This window comes from Camelina sativa, chromosome 11 (genome assembly GCF_030686135.1).
Source record: "Camelina sativa cultivar CO46 ecotype springtype chromosome 11, ASM3068613v1".
NCBI classification, from domain to species: domain Eukaryota; kingdom Viridiplantae; phylum Streptophyta; class Magnoliopsida; order Brassicales; family Brassicaceae; genus Camelina; species Camelina sativa.
In genome coordinates, this window is record NC_141890.1 from 3,569,009 (window position 1) to 3,583,137 (window position 14,129).

Genomic DNA, 14,129 nt, shown 5'->3' on the forward strand with positions numbered 1-14,129 from the left:
TCTCTAATTAAAATACACACTTTTATTACATGCTATAATTGTATATCACATGTATAGATCTTCATTATGTCGACTAAATATAAAAACAACAAAATTTTATATAGAAATGACTGGCAAAGAAAAATTAACTTATTACTTATTAGCTTCCTTCATTGTTGTCGACCATATTAAAAAAATATTTATTTATATATAGGTTCATTATTAATATAGTTCAGTTATTACAATTCCAAAAGTCTGTATATGGCTGGCTGACATACTGATTAGCTTACATAAAAGAATCAAAAGTTTATGGTCTTAATTAGGCAAATCAATCTTAGATACGAGATGATCTAACTAATTATATAGTTTTAATTTTTAAATCAGTCAAAATTTTAAGAAAGAAAAAAAAGGGTGGAGGCAGTCAAAATGTGTGTGTGCATGGGAAAGGAAGAAAAGAAGCACGTGACGATGATTTGGTGTCAAACACGTGAGCTTCCAAAATGGATGGCTGTCAATCTTCGGATGTGATCTGTGTAAGAGAGAGGATGACAATCCAACTAAACGAGTATATAGATGATGATACTTGTATAACTCAAACGACCCTTTATATATATGCATTTGCCGTGCCCATTCCCATAAACCAAGAGACCCTTTTTGTTTTTTCGGTTGTCTAAAGATTGATTCAAGAACAGTTTTGAGTTCTACTTGATTTTAAAGAAAATCTCAAAAGAGGAAGGCCAGTGCCCAAATTCACATTACAGTGTCTTAATGTTGTGTACAAGACAAGAACATCAGAGACAGAAGGAAAACTTGCAGGTGTCCTCATAATATTGGTTCAACCAAGGATTGGGAAGATGCGGGCGATGTGTTCCAAGGGAACATTCTCACCAGTATTTTTCTTAAGCTCCGGATGGTTAAATTCATTCTGCGGTAAGACAATACTTCCATCCTCTTTCTCAACAATCCATCCACTGTTAGTCACTTGCTGCTCAATGAACTTTTCTAGAGATGCACCATCCATGTTAACAGCCTGTGCAAAATGTTTCACAACTAGTGAGCAAAGGCATGTATCGACAATAAAAGTTCAACAAAATAGATTACTAAAACTATGATGTGGAAGAAAGCATTATACAAAAGTGAGAGATTTCACATCCAAAAGTCTACCATTTACTAAAGCTAATCATGTTTAAAGTCTGGCTGACTGCCAAAATCATAAACCAAATATCATACCTCAGCAAGCACAGATCTTGGAACCTTTTGGTAGCTTAAGCTAAGAAGGTGACTTGCATATGCTTGGATAGCTTGCTCAAAACCTGCATTTATTCTCTTGCATATTAGACGTCTACATACAATGTCTGAATAGATAGTACCAAAAAGAAGTAATCAAGACGATCAGATGGCTGGCATTTCTAGACGACATATATATTCTTAAATAACTAATCCAGATCCAGAACCTTGTTAATACATACTAAGCAATTTATTTATTATCCAGAACTTTGTTACCTGGAACAGCCTCAAAAATGTGACGGTTCTTCGCTGCTTCATCCCAGAACTGTTGGAACCTCGCAGTCTGCAAAAGTAAAACAAGTGTTTCAAATACTCATTGTACACCTTTACAGCTCCAAGTCCAAACTTATACTGATGTTTGCGTACCTCAAGGTAGTGTGAGAGGACAATTAGCGCCTTGAACTGCTCCTCCATTTGCTGAAACCACAATACAAACAAGTGCGTCTATTAATTCTCAGAATAAAGACTGAGCTCACTAATTCCGAGTAACAAAACAAATTGGGTACTGATGATTGCGATACTCCTATCTAGTTGTCCATCATCAGCGACTAAAGAAACATATGAGAAATCTTCTATCTCTGAACTGGCGATAGTCTCAACTCATAAACCTATGAAAGCAAATTATTAGGAAATAAGAGGAAAGAAACGTACCACTCTCTCAGGAATCAAGAAGAGGCAAAGGCTGAAGTCTGGAGTTGGCATAGCCATAAGAGCCTTCACAAAAGAGAAAACAAAATCAGAGAGAGTAATGCATACATAAGCCAAGAAACAATGGTAGTAATCTGAAAGTGGTCAGCCAGATATACCTTAACCAAGATTTGAGCCACGATATGAGTATTCATGCGCTCAGGCTCAAACTGCATAAAAAAAAAACAATACCAGTAAACGATCGGAGACACTAACTTTGGACAGGTATGGTTTTGATGATGATCATACGAACAACTAGAGTACCTGATAGAGACGAAGCAAGCATAGATTTGCTTCCAGACTATACGTTTGCGATGTAACCTAAAACAAAATCATAACGAAACAATCAATGGAAGAAGATTTCAACAACATAAAGCTTAACACATTCCAATGTAATCCTAAATCAGAATCCAGCGATGCTCAAAAATCGATTGATAAAAGGAACCTGCTCGTTAACGTGGTTTTCGAGATCGGGTAAGATTTCAGGGTTGAAAGGATTGACGGCGACGAGCTGCTCAACAGTGTAAGAGCTCTGTTCCTGCGGGGACTCGATCTCTTTTCCCATCTCTCCTCTCCTTCTTTCTCTTTCTCCGTTTCTGTCTCTTCGTTGGATTTTTTTACCAGCAGAGGAGATGATTCGCGGCTGAGATGAAACGGATCTAGGGTTTATGAGTAAAACGACGAAGCTTTGTCGTCTGGGCTTAGTGTTGCAGTAGAAACAATTTTAGGGTTCAATTTAGAATAATAGAAATTCCTAAGGACTCTTTTGGTAAATATGTTTTTCTGCCTTAGCCAATGTCAAAGTTATTTATCGAACAATCCTAAGGAGTCTATATTATTTAAAATTGAACCCTACAATTTTGTCAATTGCAACACTAAGCCATGCCACTATGGCACTATCCATGTTAAAAGCTATCTTGAGGTATGCTAACAAGTAACATCAGTATAAGTTGGGAATCACTTGGTGCTCAATGAATCCAGAACTTTGTTACCTGGACAGCTTTGAGAATGTGACGATTCTTGGCAGCTTCATCTCAGAACCTCCCAATCTGCAAAGGTAAAACAAGTGATTTAAATACTCAATGTACAACTTTTCGGCTCGCAAATTGTACTGATGTTTGCATACCTCAAGGTAGTGTGATAGAAGAATTAGTGCCTTGAACTACTCATCATGACTCTTCAGTAAAGACCGAGCTGATTTGAATAATTTAGAGTAGCACAATAATTAGAGTACTAGTGACTATAATACTCAATCTTGTCCATATTTCAAACATTAACGACTGAAGAAACATTTGAAAATCCTTATCACTGTATTGGCGATGAGTCACTTTTTCGTTGAATTAAGTCTGGAGTTGGCATAACCATCAGACCCTCGAAAGAAGGCAAAAGTGAGAAGGTACTAAAACACATTAAGGAATGGTAAAAGTGGATATCCTTAGAGAGTATAAAATCATAATCTTTCTATTCAAATTTCAATATATACAAGTAATCTTTATATACAAACTCAATCTCTATTTGTCAATACAGTTCACAAAAAATGAATTCTTTAGTAATAAAAAAATAGTTTCTTTCTTTATGTAACAATCAATGGGTTTCCTTGTTGTGTTTAGTCACAGCTTCAACGAATACGATTCACGTGAGAAAATGGCTCGGAAACTGCTTTTGGAGCAGCTTTTTTGGCGGTCTCTCGTACTCCAAAAACATTCCAGAATCTCAGAGTCTCGTCTCCTGCTGCTGAAACTACGGTACAACCATCTGGACTCTGTAGAAAACATAATAAAGAACACGAGTTTTAGGACAAAATACCTCAAAGACTTAAGAGTACTTTCACCACCAAAAAAGAAATTGATGAAATTACCTGGGCCATATATAGAACTCTTGATGTATGACCAGTGAGCTCAGCCATTTTCACCATGGAAGGGTACTTCCAAAGTGTAAGCTGATTCTGTGTAAACCCATGTGAACTAAGCAACTCTCTTTCATTCTTGCTCCATAACAACGAACAAACTTGGGAACCAGTGTCTACTGAATTCAGGCAAGCCCCGGTGTGAGTATTCCAGAACTTGATGGTCCTGTCTCCACCGTCACCACCAGTTGCAAGCAAATTCGCTTGGAAAGGGCACCACGCAAGAGCTTTCACGGCAGATGTATGTTCTTCGAGCCTGTGCAGCCATTGCGTAGTTGAGTTTGAGGAGGCGACAGAACGATCCCAAATGTGTACCACATTGTCGTTGCCACCACTCGCTAGTTGCTGTCCAGATCCTGACCACTTGAGACCACAAACCTCTTGAGTGTGACCTCGGTAAGTTTCCACAGTGGGTGATCTGATCCTCACATCATTGTTGATGATAAGTCCGTCCATTCCTCCAGTAGTCAGGATGTGATTGTTCCATGCCAATGATCCTACTCTTGACTGGTGACCACCCTTCAATGTTCTTAGCTGCAAATTATGATATACACACATCAGACTAAGACCCTTAAATGTTTGATATTATATCTCAACATAAAAAGAGAGGAATTTGAGTAAATTACTTGACGGTTGGAAGCAGAATCCCAGAGCTGGACTTCAGAGTTGTTGAGTCCAAGTGCAACATGACGACCATCAGGCGCCCAATTGATGCTTGTGACAGGTCCTTTCTCTTCATCAACGGTGACAAGCTCAGATGTAGAACCGGTGGAAGCATCCCACAAGTAAACAGTGTGACCCAAGGCTATGGCTAGGACATTAGCACTGCCCCAGTCTAGCAAGTTGAGGTAGAAGTCATCCACAATGTCAGGTGCATCCAATGTCCTCTCAGAAGTCTAGTATTACAATAGAAAAGTTAGTTAAAACAACAGATCAATACAACTCCAAAAGCAGCAACAAGTAGGTGGGGAGTTAAAGGATCAAAACACAATAAATACAATAACATACCTGAGGAATGTATCTACGAGGCTTCACGGATTTAGGCTGCTGGTGAAGAGAAGCAGAGTGATTGGTGGGAAGAATATCTACAGGAGCTTGAGGTTTGTTTCTGAAGGCGAGGATCCGAGTGTGGTTGAGGTTCATGGTCTCAGCCAACTGCTTCCTGTAGGCCTCCTTGGATGGTGAACTTACCGCTGCTGATTGATCCTTACCTTTTCTCCCTTCCATAAGAGCGTAGTGTGCATAATCGAAATCCATAGCTGATCTGTTGGGTATGAACTTGTCCAGCTGGTGGATGATAACACATAAAGCAAATCAGTACAACTCAATCAATACCACAAATCGAATCTAAGCAAGAACAAATCAAATCAGAAACAGAATAAACAATTCGTTCATTAATTATCTAATTCAAAGGGGGAAAACCCTAAATCACAATGGCAGAACGGTATCATTCATATAACGGAATCGATGATTCTGAATGATTGAAGAGGTAAGGGGGTGGGTACTTTACGTTTTCCTTGGAAGTTTTCCTGGGGAGAAAGTGTTCTTGAAGTGGGCACCGATTCAAACCTATATCCATTTTATCAACAAACAAACAAACAAACAAACAAACAAACAAACAAACAAAAGACAAAAAATCCAATAACAAATAGAAAACACACACAAAAGCGATGGGAAACGAAACAGATTAGAAGATCTAAGAAGATTAAACAACGAGAGATTAGATAAAAGACAAATCAAATTAAAGCCTGTAGAGATGGAAAGCGTTAGTAAATTCGAGAGAGAAGAGCAAAGCGCGCGAGAGAGAGCGAAGAGTTGTTAGTTCTTCGCAGATGATGAGAGAGAGAGGGGAGAGAGCAGATCGAAGTGATTGAGAAAGTTAGAAATTTGGGGTTATTTATATAATGTACTTTACATTAATTTTTAGTTCACATTCTAAATTTATTTACTTAAAAAATGATTCTTTTTTTTATCTTCTTTTACTAAATCTTTAATTATTTTTGGTTTGTTTTGTTTTGTATTATTTCATAGTAAAAATTCGATTATATGATAATAATTTTTATATAATATGACAAGATTTTTCATAACTTTACTTATTTGGTGCTAAATTTAGAAACAAAACTTATATTCATGCTATTTGTGAGAACTGTCATTTTTTTTAACATACTTCATGATTATAAACTTCTAAATGCATATATTTATATTCTTTTTAAGATATATATGAATAATATCATGTACATTTCATATACAGTTTAATGATAATTTACAAAATATTTGAATGTATTTACAAAATGCAAAAAACCAAAAACACTCTTTTCTCTCTATGTGATTCGATCTGATTTGGCTTCCCTCTATTGACGTATTTGTTACTCTTCTTGTATATTGCAAAACCAATTATGTCTTTGATCACAAGCTATCTTTATTCCAGTTATCGTATAAACTAAACCTAATGCATATTGCAATATAACATTCTTAAGTCTAGACGTTTTATTCATTTTTTTTTTTATATGTTCATTCTTTTGCCCAAAAAAATTAGTTGACAATATATATCTTTTCAGATATTCGACATGAGTGAATCGAGCGTTCAAAGCTGCCTCATAATCATCACAATCACTGAATCGCTCAATAACCCCTTCAGCCACTAAGTAACAATCGATGTCACTGATGTTGAGGATTGTTTCTCCGGTAGACCTTGAAGCATTGTTTTTGAGGATTACTACCAAAATCCATCACACGTTGTGAAGGTGTAGCCCTGAAATTTCGGTTTATTCGGTTAATTCGGTTCGGTTAATTCAGTTTTCGGTTTATTTTGATATTTGAAAATGTTACCGAACCTAACCAAAATAAAATTCGGTTCGGTTACTTCGGTTTTCGGTTAATTTTCGGTTTTCAGAATTAAAACCGAAATTTTGTCTACTTTTGTTAAAAAAAAAAGACTATTGGGCCAGTTATGAGAACCAAAATTTTGGACCAGTTTAACTTTGAGAACTGGGCTTAAAAAAAAAATTAGGCCTATTAGCAAAAAGAAAAAAAAAACATATTTGAGATTTTTGTGAGCAAATCGACGAGCTTCCTCTGACGAATCGACGAGCTGGAGACACACCGGCGACAAAACCTTTTAGGCGAACCTCGCAGATCCGACAAATGATATGAAGAAGAAGATAAAAGATATCCGAAAGAAAGAAAAAGAAGAAGAAGAGATCGAATGAAGAGGAGGAAGAAGAACAACAACAAGAAGAAGGAGAAGGATAAGAAGAAGTAGAAGAAGGAGGAGGAGATAAACAAGGATAAGAAGAAAAATAATAAGAAGGAGAAGTAGAAAAGTTCATGTCAATCTGTTGACATCGAAGAGTAGGAATCGAGATTCACGACGGCTATTAGGTTAAGTTTGATTAGAATTAGAAAAAAGTAGGGTTTTGTTTTTGTTTCGGTTAACCGATCGGTTAAGGCGAACCGAACCGAAATAACCGAAAACCGAATACCCAAAATAATTTCTACCGATCGGTTATGCTCTTATAACCGAAACCGAACCGAACACCAAAAATCTCGGTTCGGTTCGGTTCGGTTCGGTTATTTCGGTTCGGTTTTTTATCCCAGGCCTATGAAGGTGTATGATGTTGGTTCGGCTTCCAAAGCTTTGGCTTTGTATTATTATATAATTTTAAGCTTTGGCTTTGTATTATATTAAGTTTAAATATATCAGTCATAAATTATAAACTTCTTAAAATTTTATAATTTACTATATATAGTAAATTTAAGATATATGTATGTTGAACATACACTTTTTATATTAACCGAGTAATATCTGTTCGTTTAAAAAAATACAAATCACAATAAATGCAGAAAAATACATTTTATTAACTTTATGTATTATATAATGATTCACTACATTTAAAAATTAAAATAAAAAAGAGATTATAGGAGAATAATTTTTTTAAATCTGGAATAAATCTTCTAAATATCTATATTAATTGTAGAACTTATATATATATGAATATTTAAAATATTTTAATTGTGTTTTGTTATAAAGATAGTAGAGAGAGTTAACAAACCTTGTTTGGATATGAATATAATAATTTAATGGTATTTAACGGTAAATGTTTCAAAAAAATATTTTTTTGAGTAAAATACTAGTATAGATACGGTTTTAATATCAAACCGACAATGTCCCTCGAACCGGGAACACTGTCTTCCTTCTCAGAGTATTGGATTGGTTCGGTTCGGTACGATTTTAAAATCAATTTGAAATTTCAAAATCGAATCATACCAAAAAAAGTCAAACAAACTACTAAGACAGAATTGGAAAGCCAAACTCAAATTCATTCTCTCGTGGTGATGTGCATCATCCTCGAACCCTCTCTAGCCGTCGGGAAACAAGTATTATTCTGACGCCGATGAGTCTCTATGACGAACAAGAGAGAGAAGAAGAAAGAGAGAGTTTGTTAGGATTGGAAAATACTTTCTTCATTCAATTAATCTGTACATTTTACATGTGAGTTGTATTATATACAAATATCTATTTTGAGTTAATCAGCTAACCAACTAATTGATTTAAACCAAGATTAAACCAAAAGCTCTCTCAATAGTCCCCCTCAAGATGAGACGTATATATTATGAAGACTTATCTTGGATTTTAGATGATGAATTTGATGAGGAAACAGAGGCTTGGTGAGTATGTTTGCAACCTGGTCTTCAGTATCGACATGTAAAAGTTTGATGAGACCTTTGTCCAGCTTTTCACGAACAGTATGACAGTCCACTTCGATGTGTTTTGTTCGTTCGTGGAAGACAAGGTTAGTGGCAATGTAGATTGCTGCTGTGCTATCTGAGAAGAGAACCGGAACAGAGGGTGACTTGATCCGTAAATCAGACAACAAAGTAGTAACCCAGATCATCTCACAAGAAGCAAGAGCCAAGGCTCTATACTCTGCTTCAGCAGAAGAGCGGGAAACAGTTTGTTGCTTCTTGGAACGCCAAGAGATGAGAGATGAACCCAAGAACATGGTAAAACCAGTGGTAGAACGTCTGATATCTCAACAGCCTGCATAACCCAAATCAGCAAAGGCTTTAAGAGTGAGATCCGAATCCGCCGAGTAAAAGACATCTTGGCCAATGGTGCTTTTGATGTACTGCAGAACTTGATACACAGCTGTGAGATGAGATGTGCGAGGAGCAGAAGAGAACTGGCACAGCTTATTCACAGCAAAAGTGATGTCCGGACGAGTAATGGTCAAATAAATTAACCTGCCAACAAGACTTCGATACATCTCCTTGTCATGAAGAATATCACCATCAGTCTTGGATAACTCTAGATTCGGAACCATAGGAACATTCACTGGTTTACAAGCCAACATACCAGAGGATGTAAGAAGCTCAAGAGCATATTTTCGTTGACAAATAGAGATGCCAGAAGTATTGCGAGCAATCTCCAATCCTAGAAAATATTTCAAAGGACCAAGCTCACGCAACCTGAAACTCTGTTTTAAAGCTTCTGTGAGTTGACGAGCACCAGTTTCAGAGGTACTGGCAATGACAATGTCATCAACGTACACAAGAACGGCAAGAAAATCAGAACCATGGCTTTTAGTAAACAATGTGTGATCACCATGTTCTTTAATGAAACCCAACCGAAGCAAAGACTCTGAAAATTTCAGAAACCATTGACGAGATGTTTGTTTAAGACCATAAATGGACTTCTTCAAACGACAAACAACATTCTTAGGCATAGAGTCCCCCTTAATTTTTGCATACCCTTCTGGTAAACGCATATAGATATCCTCATCTAAATCACCATTCAAAAAAGCATTGGAGATGTCAAGTTGAGTCAAGAACCACTTCTTTGAGGCTGAAACTTTGAGCAACAATTTCACCGTGACCATCTTTGCAACCGGTGAAAAAGTCTCATTGTAATCTAAACCCTCCTTTTGAGTGTACCCCTTAGCAACCAAATGTGCTTTGTAACGTTCAAGACTACCATCTGCATAAAATTTCAAAGTGAACACCCATTTGCATCCAATCACTTTCTTACCTGGGGGTAAACTAGTAACATCCCAAGTATTAGTGCGCTCCATTGCACCTATCTCCTTATCAACAGCTTCACACCATTCCTTGGATTTCTTTGCCTCAGTATATGATTGAGGGATTGGAATTTTAGTGATGTTATTAATATAACACTTATAGGATGGAGAAAGTTGTGAATAAGAGAGAAAAGAGGAAATAGGATGAGCAATATCACTGTCAAGAGAATAACAATGATAATCACTCAAATGAGTTGGTGGTTTCTTTATTCTCGAAGTAGAAATTTGTGATGGAAGTGAAGAAGAGGGAGAAATTTGAGGAGGTGAAAGAGAGGGAGGATCCAAAATACCTGAAGACAAAGAATCCAGTGGTGTGAAACCTGCATTTTGAACATCAAGCTTCGTAGGATCTGCCATTGGGAAGATATCCTCAATAAACTCCACATTTCTAGATATATATGTCATGTTACTCTCCAAATCCATGACTTTATATCCTTTGTATCCTGCAGGATAGCCCAAAAAGATGCAGGCCCTTGCCCGAGGTTGAAATTTGTGCCTCTGTTTTGGAGAGGTTGAGGCGTAACACAAACAACCAAACGACCTGATACGATTGTAGTCAGGCGGCTTACCAGAAAGAACCTCATATGGAGTTTTATTTGAAAGCAACTGAGACGGTGTCTGGTTGATCAGAAAAACCGCAGTCAAAATGCAATCCCCCCAAAGAGTCAATGGCACATTCGACTGGAAGAACAAAGATCTTGCTACATTCAGTATGTGCTGATGTTACGTTCCACCATTGAGTTTTGTTCAGGAGTTTCTGGGCAAAAGTGATATGGAATGATTCCTTGATCCTGATAAAATTTAGTGAACTGAAGCTCTTTTGCATTATTGATCTAACACTCTTCACTTTGCAACTGTACTGTGTTTCTACTAATTTGATGAGAGCAGGGAACACGGTTAGAACATCACTTTTGTTCTTGAGTAAATAAACCCATGTTGCTCTGGAGTGATCATCAACTATAGTTAAAAAATATCTATATCCTTCAACTGTTTCCATTGAAAAAGGTCCCCAGACATCAATATGTAACAACTGAAAATTCTCATTACAAATGTTGTTTTCAGATTGAAAAGGTAACTTCCTCTGCTTAGCCAGATGACAAATATGGCAATAAGCAGGCTTCTTATTCTTGTGTCCAGTAGTTCCCAAAGCTTCAGAGATAACATCCAGTCTTGTGTAAGAAGGATGACCAAGCTTCTTGTGCCATACACTGACATCCACCACTGCATAGACATAGAGTTTGCCAATACGACGACCTTTACCAATCATCACCCCCTTGGTAGGATCATGTATTTCACAACAAGTGGGATCAAAGATCACTCTAGAACCAAGATCAGATGTTAACGAACTGATACTGATCAAGCTTAAACGGAACTCAGGAGTGAACAGGACATTTGTGAGAAGAATGTCCTTGTTCAACCTATCCATGCCTACTCCACTGATCTTAATATGCTGACCATTTGGCATATTCACAAAACTCTCAACAGAGGCATCCAAAGAGACAAAAACATCTTTCTCATGTGACACATGGTGAGTTGCACCAGAATCAATCACCCATGTGTCATTTGACAAAACGTGTTTAGAAACCGCTCATATGCCAATGAAAGAGTAAACATGGTTAGAGAAAGAGATACCAGTGTGATCTAAAGCCGACTGGGAAGTACTTGCTTCAGCTGGAGTGACAACTGGAGCCGTGGATTGAAGCTGTGAACTGAAAAGAGCAATGATGTTCTCGAGTTGGTCTTTAGAGAGATTACCAATGATGCCTTCAATCGATTGTTTCTCAGGCATAGGAGACAAAGAAACTTGTGCTGCCACAGGTTGGACACCTTGTGGTTTCTGAGTTTTCTCACCAAACTTCCCTTTTGGAGTGAATCCTGGTGGAAAACCATGCTTACGGTAACAACGCTCTGCAATATGTCCCACTCTGTTACAAAAAGAACAAATTGGTCTACCCTTGTTTGGACCATTCTGAACATACAATATATCAAGAGTAGGAGAGAGAGCATGAGCCAACGGTGATTGAGACACTTGAAAAGCCGTAGGAGGAGTGACAGTAGTGAAACCTTTCTGACTATCATCCTGATCCAAAATCTTGTAAACTTCAACAAGTGGAGGAAGAGCTTTCTTGGCAATAATCTGTCTGCGAACAATAGCATAAGACTCATTCAAACCAGCCAAGAACTTAACTATTTTAGCTCTCTCTGCCTTCAAATATATACGAGCAGCTTTACCACACACACAAGGATCATCCGGTTCCTCTGAACCATCAAGTTGATCCCAGAGAGTCTTCAAACGAGTGTAATACTCTAATAAGGACAAAGAACCCTAACGCAGATCCTGAATCTCCTGAGTAAGATTATATGTGCGTGGGAGATTGGTCAAGTGGTAACGACCGTAGAGATCACGCCATATATCAGTAGCATCATTCATACGTAGTATACTACAATAAATCTGAGGAGAGACAGCATTAAGCAACCAAGCTTTGACCATACTATTGCATCTAGACCACATATCAAAATTTGGATCCGTAACTAGAGGCCTAGGCAAAGAACCATCAATAAACTTCAGCTTATTCTTTGCATCCAGTGAAATACGCATCACATAACTCCAATCATCATAGTTCGTTTCATCTAAACAAAGAGAAATGATGTTCAAACCTGGATGATCTGCACTATGAAGGAAGAAGGGTGAGTGAGACGGATCAACGATCGCTGGTGATGCAACAACTCGCCAGACCCCAGAAACCTGAGAATCGGTCACTGGTGGTGAGATCGGAGGAGAGACGTTGACATCGAAGATGGATCTGGTTGATCTTCGAACAACGGAACTTGTAGAAGCCTTCGATCGAGCTGGTTTCCGATTCGCACGAGCTACAGTCACCATTAAGACTTAAAGGTGAGATCAAAAGACGAAGATGAGAGCTCGAAACTTGAGAAAACATATCAAAATCGAAGAAAATTTGAGTTCAGATGGCTCCGATACCATATGACGAACAAGATAGAGAAGAAGAAAGAGAGAGTTTGTTAGGATTTGAAAATACTTTCTTCATTCAATTAATCTGTACATTTTACATGTGAGTTGTATTATATACAAACTAGATTCTGACCCGCACGTACGTGCGGGGTTGATTCCAAAAACTAAGTCCAGACCATGTCCCAATAACCATCTCCTAACCTATATAATATTTTCTTTACCCGTAAAAACCCTTCTCTCTAAATCTAAATAGTAAATATCTCTGGTAGCTCAATAAATCATTTTCTCTCATTTATTAAATATATTTCAAGCTAAAATTAATTAATATTAATAATTAATAGTTTTACCATAAATACAAAATTGGATAATTATGTCATATCTATTACAAATTATTATAAGATTTTAATACTATATATTAGATAATATATATGAGAAAAATATAAGATATCTAATTTGATGTTTTGTTTATTTTGAAAAGCTCAGAAACAACTTGAAAATCCGCGGGATTCTTTTTAAAAATAGAAATATTTAATCATCCAAATTTTCAAATTTCCTCTCGTTACCCAAAATTCTCATCTTGTATTCAATCGGAAATAGTTTAGAAAATGTATTTTATTTTATGAATTATCGTTCACGTCTCATACCCGTTATTTGAAATAAATAGCTTTACAGAATTTTTAAATATATATTACTATCCCGTCCCTCTTGTATTTCTCAAAACTTTCGAAGTTATTATAATTCATATGGATCAAATGCATTTAATTTACTATGGCAATGTGTGTTATCTAATGGATTATATAGGTTGGTATTTCTTTGGCTTTATCGATTTCTAAATATTATGTATCACAAAGTTTATTAAATTTGCTTTGTGGTTATTTTCATTTTTTTTCTGGCAATTCTTGGTTTCGTCTTGTTTTTTCCTATCCTATTGTGTTTCAGTTGTACTTTTAACTTGAGACATTAATAAAGTAAAATAAATTATTTTCAAATTTGTTGACCCAAAAAATAAATTATTTCCAAATTTATGTCTTGTTCTCATTCTCGATTTTTTTCTCCAATTATTGTGTCCCAACCTTAACAAAAGATGATGCATGTTTGCTCCATATATAACACTGATGAAGTGAAATTGATGAAAACAAATCACGTGAGAAGTAAATTCTTTCTAAATGCATTCAAAAAAAATTCTTTCTAAATGCTTCACGATTAAAAAAACATAAAA

The 14,129-nt window shown here is 36.6% G+C and overlaps 2 protein-coding genes and 1 pseudogene across 2 annotated transcripts; all 3 read right to left on the minus strand.

The window, feature by feature from the left end:
• Positions 1–656: 656 nt before the first annotated feature.
• LOC104721492 (eukaryotic translation initiation factor 3 subunit K) lies at positions 657–2,661 on the minus strand. The gene is made up of 8 exons (XM_010439483.2): positions 2,399–2,661; positions 2,218–2,274; positions 2,073–2,123; positions 1,918–1,980; positions 1,633–1,683; positions 1,483–1,549; positions 1,210–1,292; positions 657–1,009 (listed from the first exon to the last, which is right to left on the minus strand). Exons 1-8 carry the CDS (start codon positions 2,516–2,518, stop codon positions 815–817), a joined length of 687 nt encoding a protein of 228 aa, XP_010437785.1. The 5' UTR covers positions 2,519–2,661; the 3' UTR covers positions 657–814.
• A 730-nt stretch (positions 2,662–3,391) lies between these two features.
• Positions 3,392–5,783, minus strand: LOC104721493 (cell division cycle 20.2, cofactor of APC complex). Its single transcript, XM_010439484.3, has 5 exons — positions 5,370–5,783; positions 4,868–5,146; positions 4,486–4,755; positions 3,812–4,393; positions 3,392–3,715 (listed from the first exon to the last, which is right to left on the minus strand). Exons 1-5 carry the CDS (start codon positions 5,436–5,438, stop codon positions 3,572–3,574), a joined length of 1,344 nt encoding a protein of 447 aa, XP_010437786.2. The 5' UTR covers positions 5,439–5,783; the 3' UTR covers positions 3,392–3,571.
• Positions 5,784–11,524: 5,741 nt separating this feature from the next.
• On the minus strand, positions 11,525–13,086 carry LOC109127223 (uncharacterized; annotated as a pseudogene).
• Positions 13,087–14,129: the final 1,043 nt, after the last annotated feature.